Genomic DNA, 25,592 nt, shown 5'->3' on the forward strand with positions numbered 1-25,592 from the left:
GGTTTTTTAAATTAGTTTCTGTTGTTTTAAGCATATATTCATGTGAAAAGGAAAACTTGTAAGAAATGAACTTGGTTATTGAGCTAAGGAGCTTTATGAACAAAGTATTGAAGCTGTGGCCTGCTTTCTTGCCACTTAAAGTATAAGAAGAAAGAGAGAAATTGAGAGAACTGTTAAGTAAAAAAGATCTAGGACTTGATTTGGGAAATTCTCAGCCTGTTGTGAAGACACTAAATTTAGAAAATTCCTTGGTGGGGAAGTGTGCTCTGGGGAGAAAGCCAATAGTAATCTTGGCTAAATAATCTTGTTTTGCTGAATAGACAGGTGTGACTCATTGATCTCCTCAGTAATCTCAACAAAGCCAGAAATAGGGATTGAATTCTGTGATATAAATTCAGGGAGCACCTGTGGAGGACCATCTTGTCCATTGGCATGAACTTTCATGGCATACGTACATGACCCAGAAAGTTTTCCAGAGTGTCATATCAGCAGAAATATAGCCAGTTTGGACTGACAGAATACGGGAAGGCTAATGGACTTCTAAAATCCAATAGGCAAGAAACAGGTTGATAACACTATTCATCTGCAAACATGTGCTACCTTTCAAGAAAAAGGATGAATGATTTTGAAGGAGGAGCTTCGGGCTCAGAGGGTAGTGTCATAGACCACAGTATTCCTAAGTCTGATGAAATTTGAGCCTTCCCGGGTGGCTAAGCAGTAAAGAGTCCGCCTGCCAATGCAGGAGATGTGGGTTTGATCCCTGGGTTAGAAATATCCTCTGGAGAAGGGAATGGCAACCCACTCCAGTATTCTTGCCTGGGAAATGCCATGGACAGAAGAGCCTGGCAGACTACAGTCAATGGGGTCACAAAGAATCGGACATGACTTAGAGACTGTACAACAACAATGGAATTTGACCTACTGGATTTTGAAATCATTTGGTGACTTATTTCTTCCTACCATTTTCTCCCTTTTGGAATGACAAAGTCTATAACTTTTATCCAATGCTTGTCCTGCCTTTGTTCTTTGGAAGTAATAACTTATTTTCTAGTTTGACGGGTGGGAAGGAATTGTGCCCCATGATACGTCATACCCATAGTCTCACGTGTACCTTATTGAATAACATAGATGATGAGATTTTAGACTTGAGTTGATCTTGGAATGGTTGAAACTTTGGGAGATGTTGGGAAGGGGGTGTCTTTGGCATGTTTGGATAGACGTGAATCTTTAAGGAACCTTCAAAAAATTGTATATTTTAGAGTTGTTCTGTTCTTAGACATTCCTATTTAAAGATATTGAAGCAAACGTTTTCAAAATTTTAACTAAGTTTTAATTCCTGATGTAAGTCTTTTCCCAGCCTCATGCTCCACTCTTTTATTGTTAAAACCTTCTCTCATTACAGGGATTGGTTGATTTGCCGCCTTTTTATTATTTGTTTGTTTTTTTGTTTTATTTTATTGTAAGGGACTTATCCAAAGTCACACAACTAGTAAATAATCTGTATTGCACATGGGAAAGAGTCACTTATCATAGTATGCATAATATATAGTAATATTCTCAAAGATGTTAGAACTGTTTATGACCTGTTCTAAATGGGCCTGGGCTTTTGTGCTTGTTAGGTTTTATTTCTGTTTTTCACAGTGTATATTTTATTTATTTGCCTGCTCCCATACTTTCATGCTATTACCTCTCAGTTTATTGCTAGTGTGAGAGTCTTCCCTCTTGCAAACAGTCCCCTTATCGGTAAAAATTCCGTATTAGTAAGCTTAAAGGAATGGAAACGTGAATGATATATAGCATAAAAGAAATCTGAAATAGTCTCTTATGTCCATTATTCAACTTCAGTGTCAGAAATATTTTGAGCACTAACTTTTTTTGGTTCTCATTTGCCACCCCTATTTGAGATGACTCAGCTTGTTAGATAAATATATATAACTTTCACTTAATATTTTTTTTTAGTGGTTTGTGTCCCTTAGATATTATTGAAAATTTGCAGCTATAAGAATGACTCATTGACTAATACTGTAGTTGTGGTGATTTGATACTTGAAAAGATTTAATCTTAGATAAACTAGCATTTAACACAGAATTTACTAAAATGGAGCTTTTTATAATCAAATATTTGTTAAATTTTCAAGCCCAGATACTCTTAAAAATACATTAAAAATTGTATTTTTTTTCCTTTGTGTTGTACATAATTCAGTGTTGTTTGAGGAGTTTACTGGTGTTTTGTGTTTCTTTTCTTTTTAAGTTCTAGCTGGTAGTGCTGAATTGATTTCTTCTGAAGGAAATATTAATTAGTTATTGATAAATCTTTCAAATATTTTGTGCAGTGAAAATAGCTGTGTATTTGCATTGACTTCTAATTGTTCCATTCTTGAAAACAAGGTTTCTCCATTTAGAAGTACTGTGTTAGGAGTAAGGAATCAGTCTTTTATAATGTCTTTTTGTAGGATTATTTATTTGCTTCATTGTCAGAGATCATTTATTTAAATTACATGTTCAAGCAGAGACCTCTTTTTCCCCTTGTAAAAAAAGAATGGGTAGCAGATGTGGGGGGAACAGGCGTGGCTCTTTCCCATTCGCAGTGAGAATGTTCATTTCACAGGGGTATAATGGCAAACAAAGCAAAGTCACTGTTCTTATGACACATTCTTGCCAAGGGGAGCAGTCAACAAATAGATATTAAATAAACAAATTAATATGTATGAAGAAACGTTTTGCTGGTTTCTGAATGAAGAATAGCCAGTCATGTGGTTATCTGAAGGGATCAGCCTATGCAGAGGCCCTGAAATGAGAACATTCTTGGCATTTTTGTTGTCCAGAAAGATCACTGTTGTTAAATTGTGGTAATGAGAGAAGGAGGGTAGGAGATAGTTGAAGAGGGTTGGCAAAACTCGGTCGATGGAATAAGAGTAGTTGAAGCCCTTGGAAGTTTTAAGTAGGTGGGGGTTATCTGATAGTGTTTATATTGAAAGATGATTCTGCCTGCTATGCAGAGAACCCACTGTAGAGGGCAAGAGTGAGAGAAGAGAGACCAGAACATTACAGTGTTATGGGCAACACTGCATTTACCTGCTTGAGGATATTTCTTTGGTGGTTGTTCAGTCGCTGTGTCTGACTCTTTGTGACCCCCACGGAATGCAGCACACCAGGCTCCTCTGTCCTTCACTGTCTCCAGGAGTTTGCTCAGATTCATGTCCATTGAGTCGGTGATGCTATCTAACCATCTCATCCTCTGCTGCCCCCTTCCTCTTTTGCCTTCAGTCTTTCCCAGCATCAGTGTTCTTTCCAGTGAGTCACCTCCTCAGAGGTAGGGTCAGCAGCACCTGTTACTGAGTTAAATGTGATTGTTCAGGGAAAGAGCAATGAGGAGGATGCCATTGCTTCAGTGGTGGTGGTGCTATTCCTGAGATAGGGACGATTGGAGAAGTAGATTTAAGTGGAAAAAACCCAAGATTTCTGTTATTAGATGTATAAGGTTTGAGACTATAATATGTCATAATTGAGTTTATGGATACGGTGCTTTGTAGTATTATTTTTGCATGTGAAAAATATACCCTTTTAGATGGTCAGAAACCAGAGCACATCTGCTTAGAAGTTATTTGCGTATTAAAATTTTGCCATATTAATCTTTCATCATCCATTCTTTTTCTTTTGCAAACTCTCTGGCGACACCTAAATTTTTTAGTAACAATTAAGATGTCTATAGAACATCTCCATAGCTATCATCTTTAAAGATAATGTAATTATTTTTAATTTTGCAATATAATAAACTTGATTATTCAGACACTGATGGTTTGTTCATCTTATGGTTTTGCTTTTATCAGTACCTCCAGCCCTCTCTTAAGGTAATTTCTTTGCTTTTTAGTAGAAGAATGTATAATAAAGATTGTTCAGTCTTGCTGATTGCTGACATTTTAGGGAAGGGTTTGTTGGAGAAAGTTGAAATACATAGATAAAGTTTGTATTATCTGTGAGTTTCAGTCATCTGTTTTATCCTTGTCTTTCTTTAATTTGGATTCAATTTGAGAGTAGATGAGAGCAAATTTCTTTAATCTTCTGGATTCCTTAGGGCTTTTTTAATAGAAAAATCCTGTGTATGTATAAAAATTTAATCTTGAGAAAGTGAAAAAAATACTTTTGTAGACTAATAATATTTCCTAATGTATTCCACTGCATTCCTTTTTTGATAATGGTGACAATATTCTTAATGAGAAATTCTTTTCATGAAATATCATAAAAAGCTTTAAAATTATGTGTTTAGATCTTTATCTTGGAACATCGTTGTGAGTTTGGTGGTGGTGGTTGAGTTGCTAAGTCATGTCCGACTCTTGCAATTCCATGGACTGTAGCCTGCCAGGCTCCTCTGCCTGTGGGATTCTCCAGGCAAGAATGCTGGAGTGGGTTGCCATTTCCTTATCCAGGGCATCTTCCCTACCCAGATCTCCTGCATTGCAGGCAGATTGTTTACCAACTGAGCTATTGTAAGTTTAGTTAGGTTGCAAAGCACTAATGCAGTAAAATGAACATAATGTGACCTTTGTTTTTCAAAAAGTGGAAGTGCTCACAGTTTTTCTCTACTTAATTTCTCCAACAATACTGAAATTTCTGCAGCTTGCATATTGTCAGTGAATGTAAGATTGAGCAAGTTTATATAGATACGGAGTTTTTTGGCTTGTTTTTGCAGCATATCTTGGGTATTCTTAGAATTACAGCTAATGTTAACTCTCTGCAACTTTAGCCAAGCCTTAACATGCCTTCAAAATTGGTATTTCAAAAATTACGCACCACAGGCAAATTTAGACAAATGCTGCTATTTAGGTTAAGAGGCTAAAGAGGTAATTTGTTTTTTAAATCTGTATTAAGTACATGTGTACGAATTCTATCCGACTGCCAGTTAAGTCTCAGGCACATTGCTTTATGCAGTGATGAGGAAATGTAAAAATTGCTTCATGGAAACATCAGATATGTAACAGTGTATAGAACACTGGAAGTTGAAATGACCATAGTCAGAGAATATACAATCTAAAATATTTCGTCTTAAGTCACCTAAGAGAAGACCTAAATAGAAGGGTTACCTTTATGCTTTCCTTACTAAAAAGACATTGCCAATTGTTAGGAAAAAATTTGTAAGGCATGTCCTTATTAATTAAACATATCATGCCGTACTCTAGATTCTTGATCAGCTTTATTTCTTATCCTTTCTATAACTGTGGGCTTCCCAGGTGACACTAGTGATACAAAACCTGCCAGCCAATGCAGGAGATATGAGAGATGTGGGTTCAATCCCTGGGTCAGGAAGATCCCCTGGAGGAGGGCATGGCAACTCATTCCAGTGTTCTTGCCTGGAGAATCCCATGACAGAGAAGCCTGGTGGGCTACACAGTCCACAGGGTCGCACAGAGTTGTACGTGATTGAGTGACTTACCACACATAACTGTATTTCTATATAGTTTAAATTAAAGTTTAGAATACTCTTGCTGCTGCTACTGCTAAGTCGCTTCAGTCGTGTCTGACTCTGTGCGACCCCATAGACAGGAGCCCACCAGGCTCCCCCGTCCCTGGGATTCTCCAGGCAAGAACACTGGAGTGGGTTGCCATTTCCTTCTCCAATTCATGAAAGTGAAAAGTGAAAGTGAAGTTGCTCAGTGGTGCTCTTAGCGACCCCATGGACTCCAGCCTACCAGGCTCCTCCGACAATGGGATTTTCCAGGCAAGAGTACTGGAGTGGGTTGCCATTGCCTTCTCCAGAATACTCTTGAAGATAGGGAATTTTTCAGTGATCTTCAGAAATAGAATTAAACCTTTAACCACAAGTGTTGGAACTTGTGTAAGTTTCAGTTAATGTTTAATTCTACATTCAATTTAAAAAGATTATATGGGGATTTTCTCCAGTGATAAACTATTACCTGGCCAGTAATCCAGAATGATAGATGAATATTTAACTGAACTAAAATAAATTTATTCTTTTAGAAAAGAGTGTAGATCTGTAAAATAAGATAGTTACAGGATTTGTTTTTTTTTCCTTAAAGCAAAATCCATTTAATAGAGAAATGCAGACATTTCTCCTTTAGTGATACAAAGTTCTGAATTCCAAGTTTGAAGAGCTGTTAGTTTTATGTTTCGTATTTTATATAATAGATACACATTTTCTGTAGTGTATTACATGTTAACAGATTACTTATTTTTAAACGTGGCCTTTTATTCCTCTGTAAAAGTTCTTAAAATAATGTATAAACTTGTCCAGAGCAAAATATTTATTTGAAGATATTACAATAAATAGGTATCCTTTGAAGGCTGAAAGTTAAACATTAACTATCTTTCAACTTTGTTGAGCTCAAATCTTTGGGCTGCTCTATAGTCCACCAGAACTGCTACTTGAAACTTAGAGTTTCAAAGAAATCTTTGAAATACATTTGGTGCCGAATATGTAAAGTTATCTGATCATGCTTTGCAGTGCCTTGTTGAGAAGACATGACATTGGGGGAAATTTTTAAAAGTTAAAATTATATATACTGTATGTGTCTTGAAGTGTTTTCTTTTAAACTGATAGATTATAATATTTAAAAGTAGTGTTTCTTGACTTTTTAAAATTTGAATTAATACTACCTTTACCCATTGCTACTTTGGATTTTAGTTGCCATACAACAGACATATTAGACCTATCCCTTATTCTTACACTTTCTTCTTACAATTATTGAAATTGTACAAATTCTAGAAAATATGCTTAAGATCATCTCTTCATATTAGTTAGCAGTTTCAAGAGAAAATATTTATCAAATAGTACTTTAAAAATAAGCAAAAGTAGTTCTGTCAAATGTGGTGCATTTAACCTTGAGCATGAATGGATTGTACAGACTGGTGTACATGTTAGAAATAAGCTGTTGGGTAAAATGTTGAAGAGCTATATTTTAAAATAATAGCTCTTTTTTATAGCTATAAACAAGTTATATATAAATGTTGGTATACCAGAGCATTGAAAATAAAACTTGTTTGTAATAAACTCCATCCCTGGTTCTCTATCCTGAAATGTAACTGAGTGATAATAAAGTGCTATTCATCTGCAGGTGCATTGCTTCTGCTTAGTTAAAAGATGGTTGAAAGGACAGGAATTAGTAGCATGTTGTATTAGCCTTTTGTAGTGCATTTTGTCCTAAGCATCTTAATTTCCCTGTTTTGAATGCTAAGTAGCAAGGGTCTTGGTTTAGAACTAATACCCATCATGCATGTAAACGGTATGAAAGAGCTGCTTAGTAAGTTAACACAAAGTGTTCTTGTGTCAGTCCTTGTGGAAATAGATACAATACAAACATTACAGCTGAACTCACGGCAAACTCCATTAAGTAAAAACCTGGCCTCATTGTTCAGGAAAAAGTTTGAATAGAATGCAAGCTCATTTTGTTGAATGTAATGTCAGGCTTTTAGGGACTGTATTGAGGGATAAGGTTTTGTTAAGTTGAGACCAATTCATTAAGTTTTATTGCCTGGTGAGAAGCAGTAATACTTTATTGTAAGACTTCATCAAATATTCATGGTTAAAGAGAAGTAGTAAATGTATTCAATCAAGTGGTCTTTTGGGGTTTTGAAAAGGATTATGAAGTCTGCTCAGCTGATAGTTTAACATTCATCGAGGTTGTTTAACAAGGGTAATTTTAATCTCTGAGTTTAATTTTGTTGTCCAGACTTGTCTCTTTTTACTGTCACAAATTCAACTCTGTAAAAATTGTGTCACGTTATAGGATGAGTGGATAATATATCCAGTCATATAATTTATGTATTTCCTAAGTGGGCATATTTTAAATAGTCTTAATTTTGAGTTTTGGTGTGAGGGAGTTAATGACCTGCTTGCTCATGCTTACCGTTTGTTTGGTCAGACTCTAGCCTCACCTCACTACTGCTGGAGATCCTTTCATGTCTTGAATAATATACTCTTCTTGACACATGTAACTTAATAAAAATAATAAGCAGTCTTTCGTTTTGGCCAGTTCAAGTTGTCCTCAAGGGGTGTGGTCAGCCTTCTCTACATGATGTTAGAGATTTCTGTAGGGTTGTATTCATTCTTGCAGTTGATTTCAGACTCCCCGCCTCACCTCCTCTTTTTTATTTCTGCGTTATACTTGTGTGTGTTCATCTCACATTTTTGTGGCAGAATCTTGTACACATGAAACTCATCCTTTCCCAATTTGCTATGTGTTCACTTGTTTAGTTTAACAGTGAATTGAAGTTTTGTGAATTTTGTCCCTTTCAAAAAAACTAAGCATATTCGACTAGGTCAGAGTTATTAATTTCTGTGTGTGTCCTTTAATCTCCATTCTTTAGGCAGATGATGTTGAGGGGAAAATTAGACAAATCATTCCACCTGGATTTTGCACAAACACAAATGATTTTCTTTCGTTGCTGGAAAAAGAAGCTGATTTCAAGCCATTTGGAACCTTACTTCACACATACTCTGTTCTCAGTCCAACAGGAGGAGAAAACTTTACCTTTCAGATTTATAAGGTAAAGATAGATCTAAATGTTCCCTTACTTAATTTGCCTGAAACCTGTGTTCTGTTTGATGTGTTATTTTCACTGATTTATTTTAACTTCAGGAAACAAGTCTTTGTCAGCACTAAAAACAAAGATCTGTTTTGTATGTGTGTCTGTGTACACATCTTAATCTGAGACTTCTAAACATTTTCCCACAGAATAGTTTTGCGTTCTGCAGACTTTCACTTACCTCTGTGATGAGTTTCACCTGACTTTTCCTGGCTTTTTCCCTAGGCTGACATGACATGTAGAGGCTTTCGAGAATATCATGAAAGGCTTCAGACCTTTTTGATGTGGTTTATTGAAACTGCTAGCTTTATTGACGTGGATGATGAAAGATGGCACTACTTTCTAGTGTAAGTACAGTTCTAAAGCAACAGTAGACCTTATTACCTCCACAAAGCCAGCATTTTAATTGTGGCAGCCCAATTATTGGGACAGTATAATGATATTTTTCCCAGGAAAGAAAAACTATTGTTTATGAGGCTTGAGTTTTCCTTCATTATGCTTTGGGAGACCTTGAGAATAGAGCCGAATTAAATGCTGTTGTCCGTTAGGGCTCTGAATGTAGGCTTAAACAGTAAAATGAGCTTTGCCTGTGTTTTCTTTTACTTGCCACCTATTCATCTTTATAATAGGCAAGTGCACTGAAGTGATGTAAAGAGGTCTGATTTATCCAAGTTGCTGCACACCAATTAAGTGAATTGTATATTCAGAACATAGCAGGTGTACCCATTGGGCCCTCACAGAGTAGCTTGCTGACACTGAAAATTCAGTCAGAGAATGGAAAAGAAAATGGACACTGCATGGGAGCGCGACTGTAATTGACCTGCTTGGCTTTCTGTTTTATCTGCAGATTTGAGAAGTATAATAAGGATGGAGCTACACTCTTTGCGACCGTAGGCTACATGACAGTCTATAATTACTATGTGTACCCAGACAAAACCCGGCCACGTGTAAGGTAATTGGCAGTATAACACGTGCCTTGTCTTTTATTTCAGAAGAAGGAACTGCTGAAGTTTCTAATACTTATTATAATAGTGTTGATTTGTTTTAAAAAATACCATTATTCATTGGCTGTGTACTGATTTATTTCATTGTTCCTTTTGAAACCGTTTGGAAGATTAAATGTTTACAATTTTGAGTGTCTCGGTGGTTTTTGGAATTCTTAAAGATGGATTGAAAAAAAACTACACAAACTTTAAAATGTTTGTATTACTGTAGTGATTTGCAATCTGTAAACTGGTCAGATTGTAATATTTTAATATAATTTCTTTACTATAGTCAAATGCTGATATTGACTCCATTTCAAGGTCAAGGCCATGGTGCTCAACTTCTTGAAACAGTTCATAGATACTACATTGCATCTCCTTCTGTTCTTGATATTACAGGTATGTAAATTTTGTTACTGAAAGAGCTTTTCTAAATCTCTTCTTTACTAATTTTGGTTTTGTCAGAAATAACTTTTGTTTTAAATAGCAGTCTCCTGAGGTCTTTTTGGAACTGTTTAGAGATGACTTAAGTTTCATTTTAAATCATAAACCCTTTGTGAAATTGGATTGCATCTCTGAGTATGAAGTGCTTAATTAGTTGAACAAATTGAGGATAATGAACTGAATATAAAATGGGAAATCTTGGTCAGAAATATATATATATTGCAAGTATGGTATGACTATTTGTTCAGTCTATTTCTCAAGCATTTTATAAAGTTGATTTATCTTTTCATCTAACTTTATTGCTGCTGTTAAATGATTTGGAAACTTGGGAGATAAAGAAGTAATTACTAAAGTTACTTTATATCAAAAGTTATAAATTGACACTTTCACTAGCTTAGTGACTTGTAAAATTATGGAAACTTTACACAATCAGTAACACTTCTTTTTAGCTAAGCTGAAAGTTGTTTAGCTTCTGTTTACTTATAGAGCTTGGACTTGGTACTACATGAAGAGACTTTTTGGTGATTTTAGTCTGGAGATTAGGGTTTCCATAAGTAGTCTTTGTCTTCTCTAGTGGGTAATGTGCCAGCAGGGGTTGTTTCTGTGAAGCCTCTTAACCACTTTCTTCTGTCTACTCCAGCCTATAAAGTCCTTGATACTTAGCGCCAATTAGCAGATAAAGAATTTTATTTCTTAAATCTCAGTGAAGAGTCATCAATAATGGTAGCCTTTATTCATTGCAAACTGAAGTCTCTAAAGAGAAAATGCTGAACATGTTAAAGGACTTCTGAATTAGAAAACTGGGTATTGGCCTTTATTTTCAGTGTTAACATTTCTTAGCAAATTACTAAAAATGACTGATACATTTCTTCTCATTAAGATATTTCTCCTAGATTTCCATTCTCAGTCTTTTTAAATAAAGGATAGTTTTCTCTCTTTGGTTGTTTTAGTTGTGTTTAGATCTATTATTTTGCATATTTTTAAAACTTTTGGATCTTTTGCAGGGTCTGGATTTCCCTTTGCAACCCAGAATATTCCTTATATTGAGATGGCCTTTTGCTTAATTGACATATAGCCAGATATAGTAAAAATTAAAACCTAACCATTGATGGCCTATGTTACAGGATAAGTTTTTGTGGTATAATTGCCACCCATTTTCTTTTTTTAGCACTTTTTTTTTTTAGCACATTATGCCTCGTGACTTGCAGGATCTTATTTCCCAGACTAGGTATCAAACTTTGGCCCTGGCAGTGAGAGTGTCGAGTCCTAACAATTGAACCTCCAGAGAATTCCCTATTTTTAGCATTTAAAAGTAAAATACTGGGAAACAGTTCTTTATATCATGTGCCATTTTCCTTTTGAGGATGTCAGTATCATAAGATATACAGCGTTTTAACACATCTTGGTTATATGACCTTACATATAGAATCAATGATTTATTTCTTCCAGAATTGCAGAGACAGTTGCGTTTGACAGTAAAAATTGATCCTGGGCTATATGTCAGTGTTATTAACCTATCAGTGTATATTAAGAGTTAATTAAATCTGTTCTTTAAATATTCCTTGTAGTACTGGAATATGTTACATGGCTTTTTAGAATTTTATCTGTAAATGTTTTGTAATATGAAGAGTTAAAAGAGTGTTTTTTTAAATGATAGCAGAGTATTAATGTTGGTAGATGATGTATTTAACTTGGGGAAAAAACTCAAACTTTGAGCCCATGTATAACTATAAATTTATATCCAAGCAAATTTCATCTTTTAAATGCATCACTTATGTAGCATAGAAACAAAGCAATTGAAGGATGTCACAAATTAATGGGTGTTATCATTTTAGGTTCATTTTCAGGCTGACACCTTTAGTTAAAGCACTTAAAGTTAAGAGTGGTGACTTGGCCACTTATATGAAGCTACAAACAAAATATTGTTAGTGTATAATGGATTATTTAAACCTGAGTGGAAATTTTTTTTACACAAATTTTTAATTTATGTGAAAATTACAGATAAGAATGTGGTGTGAGTTTTTTTAGATTTTTATCAACTGTAATTCTCTTACCTTTGATGTGTTTTCCCCTAAAATTCTGGGGGGTATTAGTTACTTAAGTTATTTAGGCTTTCTCCCATACTAAATTTTATTTTATACTGATATTAGCAACACAGTTCTTTCTTTCCAAACCAGAAAGAGGTAGACTGGATAAGCATGTGTGTCGCTGTTAGCACTTCAGAACATTTTTTCAAGAAATGCTTGCTTAAGAGTTTGTCACTTAGTAGAGATTTAATTAAAGCAGCTCTATTGAGGTCTGATTTCCATACCATTAAATTCATCCATTTTAAGTGTATATATAGTTCAGTATTTTTAGTATACTTGCCTAGTTTTGTGGCCTGTTTTAGAATATTTCTGTCACCATAAAAAGATTCCCTCGTTTCTATCCCCAGTCAGTCCCCATCCCCAGTCTCTTGTATTGAGATCTGTGATCCATTTTGAGGTAAAGTTTGTGCATTATGTGCGGAAAGTTTCTAAATTAATCTTCTTTACATGTGATCATAGTTTTTCCAGCAGTTTGCTAAAAAGACTATCCTTTCCTCTATTGAATTGCCTTGGTACCTTTGTTCAAAATAGGTTGACCATAAATGTAAAGATTTGTTTCTGGACTCTAATCATCTGTGTCTGTAGTGCTGCTGGAACCATACTGTCTTGATACATTTATTATAGTTTTCTTACTGAGGATTTTTTTTTGTGCGTGTGTTTTGCCTTAACAGTAATGTCAAGTTTAGCTCCACAAATTCAATGTAAGTTGAATTTGTGGAGCCTGTTTTGCCTGGAGGCTGTAAACTAAACAGACAGTTCTTCAAATGATTGATGAGTAGAGTTAGAAATGGGTACTGGCCTTGGCCAGGTGGGTGGGAATGGAGCAGAGAAGAGGGGCCTCAGGGACCCAGAGGCACACACTCCCAGAAGACAGTCCTGCTCTCAGTGAGCATCTAGACAACGCAGACTAGGGCTGGTCGCTGCAAACTCATCATCAGTGGACTGTGGCTTTGTTGATCTCCTTGGGACTCAAATACTGCCTCACCCAGCCTATGTGGCCTTGCTTTTGCTCTCTTTGGGCGTCATGGCTCCAGTGGTAGCAGAGCTTCGACCTTTATGTTGAGTTTTGGAATCAGGAAATGAAAGTCTGTTGTGTTCTTTTTCAGAATTGTTTTGGTGTGTTTTCATTACAATTGTTGTTTTATTTTCTACTTCATTGATTTCAAGTTTAACGTTTATTATTTTCTTATTGCTTTGAGATTAATTTACTCTTTCTAGTTAAGATTGAAACTTAGGTTATTGATTTGATGTCCTTTTTTTCTAATAGTATAGCTATCTAAATAATACTTAAATATTATTATATAAATACAAGTACTGGTTTTACTGATCATATAAATTTTCATAAATTGTGCTTTCATTTCATTCAGTTCACGTTCAAGTTTGATTATGATGTATTTAGATATGTAACATTATGTTTTTCCTAGTTGAAGCTTGTTGAGCTTCCTGGATGTATGGATAAAATTTTTTTCATCAAATTTGGAAAGTTTTTGGCCAGTGTTTCCTTAGCTGTTCTCCCTCTTCCCTTTCTTTGAGACACACATTAGTTACACTGGTATACTTGAATGGTTTCAATCTAGGTTTGTGTCAGTCCATTTTACGTTTTATAAAGCTGCAGAGTACAAGTGAGGAAAACCAGGTTATTGTAGTAGTTAAAAAAAAAAAAACACTGGTGGCAGCACATAGAGGAATCAGAATGTCCTTCATGTTTCTGGGTGACTTGTATAACTGCTCTGTGACCAGATTAATATGGAAAAGACTGAAGAATTAGACAAAGTAACTAATTACAGTGTTATGTTTATTTGGTGATTTTCTGTAGGTCTGCATTTGTTATTTGGTTTACTGTTGATTTCATTTTCTGTGTATTCCTAATCACAATTTCATACCAAACCGATGCCATGACAGAATTTCACTTTACCACCTTAAATCCATAGTCATATAATGTTACTTAATAATTACATGTATATGAAGTGCTGCATAGAAATATAAAGACAGTATTTAGTACATATAGATTGAATGAATGAATGACTCAATCATAAAACATTACCTTTAGCTCAGATTCTTTTTTTAATAAAAATTTTATTGCGATATAGTTAACATGTCATACAGTCCTCTTATTTAAAGGGTTCAGTTTTTCAAAAACATGTTTACAGTGCAGCCATCACCTTAACCTAATTTTGGAGTATTTCATTCTCCCAAAAAGAAACCCAGTACTCATTAGCAGTCACTTCTTTCCTCTTATTCCCCTACCCTTTCAACCCCCCACCAGTGCTACACAGCCATTAATCTACTTTTTGTCTCTGTAGATTTGCCTCTTTTGGACATTGGAATCGTACAATAAAATGACTGACTTCTTTCACTTGGCATAATGTTTTCAAGGTTCTTCCTTGTAGTACTTTATTTTTTATTTAGTTTAGTACTTTATTTTTATTGCCAAATACTATTCCATTGTATGGATATACTATATTTTATTTATCCATTCATCAGTTGATGGACATTTGGGTTGTTTCTACTTTTTGGCTCTTCTAAATAATGCTATTATAAATATTCGTGTACAATTTTTTGTGTGGACTTGTGTTTTCATATCTCTTCGGTACATACCTAAGAGTGGAAATGGTGGAAAATCTGATAACTATGTTTCCCCTTTTAAAGAAACACCAGACTGTTCTCCACAGTGGCTGTGCCATTTTATATTTCCACCAGCAAGTACATGAGGATTTCGGTTTATCCACATCCTTGCTGATTCTTGTTGTCTTTTTTATTCTAGTCATCCTAGTGGATAAGAAATGGTATTTCATTGTGGTTTTGATTTGCATTTCCCTTTGGCTAATAATGTTAAACATCCTTTCATGTGCTTATTGTGTGTATTTATATCTTCTTGAGAGATTCCTATTTAGAGTCTTTGCCCATTTTCTAATTGGGTGGTGGGTATTTGACCTTTACTTATTGAATTACAAAGTTTTTTATATAGAAAGTCTGGTTACAGTTACATATCATATATATGACTTGGGAATATTTTACCCCATTCTATAAGTTATCTTGTCATTTCCTTAAAGGTTATCACTTGAAGCATAAAAGTTATAAATTTTTATATAGCCCTGTTTATCTACTTTTTCCTTAGTTGCTTGTGCTTCTGGTTCTGTTATCTAAGAAACCATTGCCTAACCAAAGATCTTGAAGATTTACTCCTCTATTTTCATTTAGGTCTATGATCTATTTTGAGTTAATTTTTGTGTACTGTGTGAGGAAAGGGGGGGCCAACCAACTTCATTTTGCTTATGGAGACCCAGTTGTCCAAGTAGCATTTGTTAAAGACTATTCTTTCCCTCATTGAATTGTCAAGGCACCCTTCTCAGAAATTAATGGACCAAAAATGTATGGGTTTATTTTAAACTCTCAACTCAGTCCCATTGACCTACATGTCCATCTTTATACTAGTATCACAGTCTTGATTACTATAGCTTTGGAGTAAATTTTGAAATCAGGAAATGTGAGTCCTCTGACTTTTGTTCTTTTTTCAAGGTTGTTTTGGCTATTCTGATTTCCTTACATATCAATTTTAGGATGAATTCGTTAATTTCTGCAATAAAAAAAGCCAGCTGGGATTTTGATAGGGATTGCATTGAACAGTTGGTAGAGAGTTGATAATTGTAACAAAACTGTTTTATGACCCATAAACTAGCTCAGACTTCAACATTCTTTGTTTATACCATCTACTAATTAGAAAATGAGGGCTCAGAGAAATAAGATAATTTGCCTCAAGTCCTTCATCTATAAATGACAGAACTGGGACTCAAACTCATGCTCTCTGACTATGCAGTGTTTTTTCTACCTATATGTTTTGGTATCTTCTTGTCCACTACTCAGTCTAATGTAGATAACATAGACAAACATAAAGGAAGTCTATGCTACTCAGATGCAATGAAGAAAGAATCAAAATCATATTCTCTAAATGAAAAAGAGTGTTTTGTAAAAGGAAGAACTTTTTTTAAATTAAGTTAAAGAAGCATAGAAGACTTTGAAGTTTATTAGATTAAAGTAAGGGAGTTATAAACTTAGCTTTGGAACCCTTAGCTATCAGAAAATGGCTTTTGGAATTGATTATCCAAACTTGAATCTCTTGTGTATACAGCTGCTTTAACTGAAAATAAAACTAAGGTACATATGATAACAAACTAGTCAAAAATTTATATTTGATGGGAGAATGGCATTGAAACATGTAAAATATATGTGAAACAAATCGTCAGTCCAGGTTTGATACAGGGTGCTTGGGGCTGATGCACTGGGATGACCCAGAGGGATGGGATGGGGAGGGAGGTGGGAGGGGGGTTCAGGATGGGGAACTCATGTACACTCGTGGCAGATTCATGTCAATGTATGGCAAAACCAATACAATATTGTAAAATAAAACTAATTAATTAATTTAAAAAATTTATATTTGAAAAGTAGTTGAAATTTCACAAATAATATATATGTATTATTTGCAAAAGGATTGTACCTATAACTTTATTTGACAAAGATGGTAGTGCTATTTTATTTATAATCTTTCATATTGTAACTTTTGTATTATATAATTCATTGAAGAATATTTGCCTTTCTAAGGTTAGTGTGTATACTGAGGTTGCAGATGATGAATAAGTTATGCTGGGTAAGGGAAATGTTATTCTGCTTTCTTTCTTTAGCGGAAGATCCATCCAAAAGCTATGTGAAATTGAGAGACTTTGTGCTTGTGAAGTTTTGTCAAGATTTGCCCTGTTTTTCCCGGGAAAAGTTAATGCAAGGATTCAGTGAAGATATGGCAATAGAGGCTCAACAGAAGTTCAAAATAAATAAGGTATTTTTATTCTGGAAGGAAAACATTTAAATTTTGAAAAAAATAATTTAAGTACATAATTTAAACGTTGCAAATACATTAAGAATACATGTGTAGGAAGTAGCAGTGGTTAAGAATACAGGCCCTGGGACTTGCCTGGTGGTTCAGTGGTTAAGACCGCATGTCCACTGCAGCAGGCATGGGTTTGATCTCTGGTCAGGGAACTAAGACTAAGATCCCACATGCCAAAAAAAAAAAAAAAAAAAAAAACATACAGGCCCTGAAGCCAGATTGCCCAGGATCAAATCTGGCTTTACCACTTGAGCAATTAGAGCAATTGCTTAGAGCAATTTAGTTTACTTCCTTCTGCCTCAGTTTTCTCATTAATAGAATGGAAAGATAATTGATTTCATGGCTGCATTAAATATAACAAGAAAATGTTTATTTAAACTGGTAAAGTAGTTAGTGCCCCTGGATACTACTATATTGATAGGAGGAGGATTGGAATAAAACATATAATTTTCACTTTTTATACTTCTAGATGTATTTGTTTGGATTTTAAAGTAATAAATATCTTAAGGTAAGTACAGACAAATAATATAGGAATTCAGAGGAAATTATTATATTTATGTTAGCAAGAAGTCAAAATATTTCATAGTGGGGATACATTTGATCTAAGCCTTGAACAATGGGTAGGTTTTGGAATATAAAAATATGAGGGATGAAGAGTATCCAGTAGTGAGGACTAGTACTTGGTGCCGACGGCCTCCCCTCCCCTGGCTTCTAAGGCACTGCAGTTCCTAGCTTTTCAATTAACCACTGTGCTCATCTTTTTTGAGATATTGTCACTGGCTTCTACATTTTTGTATGCTCCCTAAATATAATTCTTCCCAGAGTTTTTTTATCCAATCCTCATTTCTTCTCATTCTACTTAATTCCGAGAGCTCATCTGTTATATCTGCAATCCAGATTTTCCTCCTGAGGTCCAAAACTATGCCAAACGTTCACTGGTGACTGACCTTCAAAAAACAATTTGAATTGAAACTTTCCATCTTCTCCCGCATAAAAACACTTTAATGGGCTCATGGTTTTAAGATAAAATACAATTTTAGAAATAATTTATATCTCAGACTGTATTAAACCTTTAATTAACTAGAATTTATTTAATAGCTCAGCTTTCAAGAGAAAGAGAATATGAAGACATTATTATTGAGATTAAAGCTCCTCAGTATGGCATACAGAAACCATCGTCATCTGGCCCGTGCCTGCCTTGCTCGCCTCAGCTTCCTCCCACTTTCCTGTATGCTTTGGCTCTCCTGAACCTCTTGCCATTTCCCAACTGTGCTACAACTTTACTCCTTTTATGTACCTGTATATCAACTATTCCCTTTGCCCTGATAACCCCTTCTCCTGTTTCTTCATCTTTGCCTGGCCAGGTAGTACATTTTTCAGGCTCAGTTCAGGTGTTTCTTCCAGAAATTTCAGTATTATCTTAACCTATGTATACCTGACCTCTTCCTCACTCCCAATAAATAAGTGGAATGACAGAAATAGGAAAACTATAGGCCTACTCCTTTGGCTTCAATGTTACCACAACTTCCTGATTTTTCTCATATTTTTTTTGACTGTTTTTGTCTGCTCATTAACTGGCAGTATACTACAGGGTTCTGACCTCCCCTCCCCACACACACACCCCCGTCTTCACTGTGTATGTTTTCCTTGGACTGTCTTAAGCATTAACCAGTCCTAAGGTTTAAACTCTTGCCATGTATATTGATATTGCTTAAATCCTTGTCCTTCGTCTGGAATTTTATTCAGATTTATATGTTCTCTTGCCTCCTAAATCTCTCCTACTCTGTGAAAATCTCACTGTCATTCCATACCCTCCTCCACAGTCTTCCTCCTCTTTATTTCTAGAATCCTTGTCCCCTTAGTATTACTGTTTGTGCTGTCTCAGTTAATACCATCATCATTTTTTGCCTGATTTAACAACTGAGCTTTCTGATTGGTCTCCTTCCCCTTCTTTTGCTACCATTTTCATGTAGCTGATTTACTCGCAGTTTTTTTCATTTTGTGTCCCAGCAGTGTTAAACTACTTCTGCACGTGTGTACGTGAGACGTGCACGCACATATAGTGCCTCCCTGTTTTAAGAGCAGCATGCTCCCTTTCCTTTAAGACTCACTCAGGTTTTATTCCCCCAGGACGCCTCTTCTAACATTGTTCCCCCATTCTCAGTCTGTGCTGCCGTAGTGTCCTGTGCACATTTCTATCATGAAGTTAACCGTACCTCATTCATTTGTGTTACACAGTAGACTGCTTGCCTTCTTGAGCGCAGAGACTATCTTTTATTGCTTTTTGTCTGGCACCAAGCATAATTTCTGGCCTATGGCAGGTATTCAGTATATGATATGTTCTTTTGGGAAAGTGTTACTATTTGTGATTTGAAATGTTCATGTTCTTCTTTGGTTTATTAGCAACATGCTAGACGGGTTTATGAAATTCTTCGACTACTGGTAACTGACATGAGTGATGCTGAACAATACAGAAGCTATAGACTGGATATTAAAAGAAGACTAATTAGCCCATATAAGGTAGGACTTTGAAGTCTTAAACATTTATTCTTGTCACTGTTGAAAATGAAGACTATCTAGCAAATGCCAATGTGTGGGAGAGTCCAAATCATTATCATTCTGCTAAACTTTACAAAAGTGAAAATATTCTTCCAGTTAGTTATAAGAATTCTCCAGTGTAAACTATAAATGTTTCCATTCACTTAAAAACTAATCCCAAGGATAGTTTGCTCGTGGTTATTTTTTTCATTGTATGCATCTTTTAAAAAACTGAATGCCCAGAATCTTCCCTAACAAATTATCTTGTTTTTTTTCCATTGTTTTATTTGTCCCTATATTCTGCTTACACGTGCTTCTTTCTTCCTAAATATGGCCTTGGTTGCCTTTTGTAACCCCTGTACTTGACCAGAGCTGAAATCACAACTTAGTGTTGTTTATCTCTTTTGTCATCTTTCTTGCTCCTTTACCCCCTGCTTTTTTTCATTTCCTTTATTTTCCTTTAACTCAAAAATATTCCACTCCTAGATCAGGTCTGGCCTCCTCATCTTTTGGCCATTAATTATTAAGGTAGATATTGTCCATGCCAACTTGTGTGGAGGAAGATTTGTGATTCTTGTAGTTGGGCAGTAATCTGATTGGAGAGAATATTCATTTATTTATTCAACAACTAATTACTGGGTACTGCATTTGTATATACTATTAGACCTAGAGGCTTATACAGCACCATAGTTGGGAACATGAATGACAAATTTGAATCTGTCTTAAGGTTTAAGGAGAGTGTCAGTTAATAATGAGTAATTTATATCAAGTGCATAGTTATGATTTTTCTAAGTTAATCCAAGTTTTATTTATCATAGATTCTGCTTTATAGAGCCAGTCTTTTGAGTGTTAATGGTATATAGGGTCACACTACTCGTTGAATCTCAGCTTTTTTCCTTTATCACATCTTGTTTGCAGTGCAACCGTATTTCTTAATTTGTTATAATTCTAAATATAGCACATTTTGAATATAAAAATAATTATTTGCCTGACATACAAATCTTGTGTCTGGAATTAATATGTTTTTTCTTCATAGTGCCATTTCATTAAGCAATTTAATGGAATACTTAAATTTAATCAATTAATAAAATCAATTGATTTTCTAACTTAGGAACTACCATCTGCATATAACAGGTTGTAATAAATTATAATGACTATTCCCCCAAATTTGTCAGAAATAACATTTTATTCTTTATCAGTCTTTATGTTTGTCAGCTCAGAAACTTCAGAAAATTGGTAGAAATGGTACTTTCCAAAGATTTTGATCTTTAATATTAACTTGGTAGCTGGAAAATTTCTTTATGATGAAATTGGGCATATAGAACAATATAATTAGATGTTAGCATGACAACATTTAAGAGTATTAAAACTTTTAGTAATTTATTAAATTATGTATCTCAGATACTTGTGACATTTTATATAGGCAGATGCAGCAAGTAAAAGATGATTTCTAAGTATAAATAGCAGTCAGGAAGTTATGCCAAATAATGGGAATATCTGTAGTTCATAAAAGCAAGTATTGTCTACGCTTAAGAAGAATAATTTTTTTTTATATTATTAAGTATCCTCACCTGTCTAGCAAGTTCACCTTTTCTAAAAGACCACCAAAAACTGGTTATTAAACTATTTAAATTCTTAACAGTCAAAATCGGTATCACCATCCTTGCACTCATACAAAATATTAAATTCTTTAGATACTTGCTCAAACCCTATTTATAGTATGCCAAGTTTAACGAGTTTAGTTATCCAGTATTCTGTCTCATTGAGAAAACCAAGAAATCTTGATCTGGGTTGATAGCCACAGTGTGATAGAAAACCTACCACAAACTTGGTAAAAGCCTAGAAGTAGCTGAATGCCCTATATGCAAGGGAAGAGTTAGAAGATTTCTTTGTTGAATGTATGCAGATGGTTTTCTCCAATTTGTCATTCCAAGCTGATACTTGTATACTGTGCTGTGCTATCACAGCATTCTCAAATGCAAAATTATATTTAAGAACAAAGTAAAATTGCTTAATACTGAGTGTGATTTTGAATTTTTAAAAAATCTTTAAAATATATGCCAAATGGGGAAAGTTTGGAATCTAGAATTTATGTTTTACTTTAATACATTTTATTATAAGAAAATGTAACTTTGCTAAGTTATTACAGAGGAATGGAATTGTTTATTGATAGCAAAGTCCAATTCTGTGCTGCCTTTTTTTAAGGGCTTAAATTTCCATATCAGTTTAGTTCCACTAAGAAATTTATTTGGGTAGATATTAGAAGTAGTTGTACCTTACTTTAAAAGTTCTTTAAGTACTGATAATTTATTTGTATCAGTGCCAAGAAGGGATAAAAATAATTTGTATTAACTAGAATCATTTTAAAAGCACAAAAAGAAATTCTTTAGTACAGAAGTAATTTTCAGGTGTTCAAAAAAAGATAAATTTGAACAATTTGACTAAAAAAAAAGAAAAGTTGGTGCAGCTGCTTGGTTTTAGCATTTAAATTTTTATATTGTTTCATAGGCATATTTTAATTCATAATTGGTTTGCAAGTACAAAATTTAGAATCATTGTTATAATAGCATTGGATTTGGAATCAGAAAACTCAGTTTTGAGGTCTAGCTTTAACTTTTACAAATTGTGTGTGTTGACAGTTATTAAAATCTGGGTATTAGGCTTCTCTTCTCTAAAATGGAAATACTTCCATAGTGAGGAACTGATGAGAAAGAAATACAATACAGTGTGCATGTTTTTAAAGGTAACCTTTCGATAAGTCTTAGGACTTTTTATATGTCTCCACACCATTATTATTTTTAAATTATTGCAAAAGAACCTTATTTCTGTAGTTCACAAAAGAGACTGGTTGAGCAGATGGAAATTAAGGCGCTCTTAGAGGTGGTAGAATTTTTGAGATATTTGTAAACCTTCTTGGAACCTCTGAAAACTAGGCAAGAAGAAAGTTGTTTTTTGGACCTTAAATAAACTGACACTAATATGATCTTTAATTAATTTTTCTGCATTAATTAAGGTTATCCACAGCCTTAGTCTATGAAGGAATTAGCTTTTTGTTTGTTTTTGGAGGGAGAAATTTCTTCTGAGCCTAGAGGAGGTCTATTCCAGTCTTCTGGAGTTCTGTCTTTCAGTATTTTATTTGTACTCCCAATGTAAGTCACTTGCTGGATAGAGGTGATCCCCAATCAGTTTAAGTTTTTTTTTTTTAAACACAGTTTAAAAGATGAATTTATAATTCCTACATATACAAAGCAGTATACATATGCAGTTTTAGGAATATTAAAATCAATAAAACAAATAGCTCAAATAACTTACTTTAAAAGAACCATAGTTTACATGCTCATGAGGAACTTCTCTAATAGTTTCATAGTTTTCCATAAAGCTAGTACATGTATTTTTTTATTCCTAGGTACTCAGAGCTCTTAAATTTAATTCAGAGATGTTCTGCTATGTCAATAAAAATTATAATAGAAATTAATTCTGACATCCATCTGAGAAAAACTGACAGTGAAATTGAAGGTGGCAATGAAGGGGGAGATAAACTGGGGAAGTAAACACTCGTAAGAGATCTGTTGTTTTTGTTCAGTCACTAAGTTGTGCCTGACTCTTTGTGATCCCATGGACCACAGTACACCAGGGTTCCCTGTTGTTCGCTGTCTCCTGGAGTTTGCTCAGATCAATGTCCATTGAGTCAGTGATGCTGTCTAACCATCTCATCCTCTGCTGCCTCCCTCTCCTTTTGCCTTCAGTCTTTCCCAGCATCAGGGTCTTTCCCAATGAGTCAGCTCTTCACATCAGGTGGCCAAAGTATTGGACCTTCAGCTTTGGCATCAGTCTTTCCAATGAATATTCAGGGTTGATTTCCTTTAGGATTGATTGGTTTGATCTTGCAGTCCAAGAGACTCTCAAGAGTCTTCTTTAGCACCACAGTTCAAAAGCATCAGTTCTTCAGTGCTCAGCCTTCTTTATCGTCCAGTTCTTACATTGTACATTTGTCAGCAAAGTGATGTCTCTGCTTTTTAGTAAGGTGTCTAGTTTTGGCATAGCTTTCCTTCCAAGGAGCAAGCATCTTTTACTTTCAGGGCTGCAGTCATCGTCTGCAGTGATTTTGGAGCCCAAGAAAATAAAATCTGTCACTGTTTCCACTTCTTCCTCTTCTCTTTGCCAGGATGGGACCAGATACCATGATCTTAGTTTTCTATGTTGAGTTTTAAAACAAGTTAATAATTTAAAACAGTATGTCACTGGCACATGATTCATTCTGTAGGTTATTTGTAGCAGAATTGATAGTTAATATTTAAGAACTAAAATGATGGTTCTGTTGTATACGAGAATTTAATATGATTGGAGGCATATTCAAGCAATGGGGTTAGATTATTTTATAAATGTTATAACTGGTTAGCAGTTTAGAAGAATAATTTTTTTTCTTATAACATACCATGATAATTTTTGGATGCATTACCTTTTAGTTCCTGACCCGTTTCCTTAACTTGGGTGCCGCCAAGAGGCAGTTGTGCTTCTTGGCAAAAAAAAAAAGTAACTTTCACAGCAGAAACAAAGGATTTATTATCCACATGATTGAAGAGTGAGGAATATACTGTCCTTCCAGGGCTTGGGAGTAATAAACCTGAATTTTCATCACTTCTCTAGAACTACTATTCACAGTGTGATTAGAAGATCAGCAACATTGGGAATTCTCTGGTGATCCAGTGATTAAGATTGTGCTTCCACTGTAGGGGCCATGGGTTCAATCCCTGGTTGGCAAACTAAGAATCCCCCAAGCAGTGCAGCCACGCACACAAACACACACTAAGTCAGCAATATGAACATCATCCAGGAGCACTTTTTAGAACCGCAGACTCTCACTCCACCCCAGACCTACTGAATGAGAACCTGCATTTTAATTTTAACAAGGTTCCCAGTTGATGTTTGTGCACATTTAAGTTTGAGAAGCACTGCATGTCTTATATTCCAAAACTATTAAGGTTTCCTTTGAGAGACATTTATTAGTTTTTAGGATGGAGTTAAGACTGTTTTCAGGGTTTTTTGTTGTTGTTGTTAATTGTATTTGGTAGGCAGTTACATAGAAATTCGGGAGAAGGCAATGGCGCCCCACTCCAGTACTCTTGCCTGGAAAATCCCATGGATGGAGGAGCCTGGTGGGCTGCAGTCCATGGGGTCGCTAAGAGTCAGACAAGACTGAGTGACTTCACTTTCACTTTTCACTTTCATGCCCTGGAGAAGGAAATGGCAACCCACTCCAGTGTTCTTGCCTGGAGAATCCCAGGGACGGGGGAGCCTGGTGGGCTGCCGTCTATGGGGTCGCACAGAGTCGGACACGACTGAAGCGACTTAGCAGTAGCAGTAGCAGTATACAGGAATTCAGAATACGGACTTCTAATTAATCATTAGGGGTTGGATCCTGGCTTCTCTGCTTACTGCCTCTATGACAAATTATTTAACACCTGCACCTTTTTTTTTTCTTTTTCAATTGAAGAAAGTTATAGTACCTGTCTCACAGTTTTTAGGATTACATAAGTTAATATACTTGATTTCTGATCTCTATATAAAGTTAGCTCTTTATTAAATGCTTAAGTGAAAGAGGATATAATCTACAGCAGTTTATCCAAAATGTATGAAAGCGAAAATCGCTGTTGTGTCCAACTCTTTGCGACTGTGGACTGTAGCCTGCAGGTTCCTCTGTCCATGGAATTCTCCAGGTCAGAATACTGGAGTGGGTAGTTGTTTCTTCTCTAGGGGATCTTCCCAGCCCAGGGATTGGACCCAGGTTTCCCATATTGCAGGCAGATTCTTTATTGTCTGAGCCACCAGGGAAGCCCAAGAATACTGGAGTGGGGAGCCTATCCCTTCTCCAGCAGATCTTCACGACCCAGAAATCGAAACAGAGTCTCCTGCATTTCAGGTGGATTCTTTACCAGCTGAGCTACCAGGGAAGTTGAAAACGCGGGTATACCTGTGGCGGATTCATTTCGATATTTGGCAAAACTAATACAATATTGTAAAGTTTAAAAATAAAATAAAATTTAAAAAAAAGAAAAAGAAAACTAACAGAAAAAATACACATATGCAATAAAAAAAGAAAAAAAAAAAAGAAAATGTA

General features: G+C 35.2%; 1 protein-coding gene across 2 annotated transcripts in view; it reads left to right on the plus strand.

Moving 5' to 3' along the window:
• The window catches only part of HAT1 (histone acetyltransferase 1), a 39,871-nt gene that overhangs the window by 12,789 nt on the left and 1,490 nt on the right, over window positions 1-25,592 (plus strand). For both annotated transcript variants that reach the window (XM_010843822.1, XM_010843823.1), the window contains exons 5-10: window positions 8,322-8,501; window positions 8,766-8,887; window positions 9,388-9,492; window positions 9,816-9,922; window positions 16,734-16,885; window positions 19,340-19,456. In XM_010843822.1, coding sequence (XP_010842124.1) covers window positions 8,322-8,501; window positions 8,766-8,887; window positions 9,388-9,492; window positions 9,816-9,922; window positions 16,734-16,885; window positions 19,340-19,456 — 783 coding nt within the window. The remainder of the gene's footprint in view (window positions 1-8,321; window positions 8,502-8,765; window positions 8,888-9,387; window positions 9,493-9,815; window positions 9,923-16,733; window positions 16,886-19,339; window positions 19,457-25,592) is intronic.

Source organism: Bison bison, unplaced genomic scaffold, assembly GCF_000754665.1.
Source record: "Bison bison bison isolate TAMUID 2011002044 unplaced genomic scaffold, Bison_UMD1.0 scf7180017864190, whole genome shotgun sequence".
Taxonomy (NCBI): domain Eukaryota; kingdom Metazoa; phylum Chordata; class Mammalia; order Artiodactyla; family Bovidae; genus Bison; species Bison bison.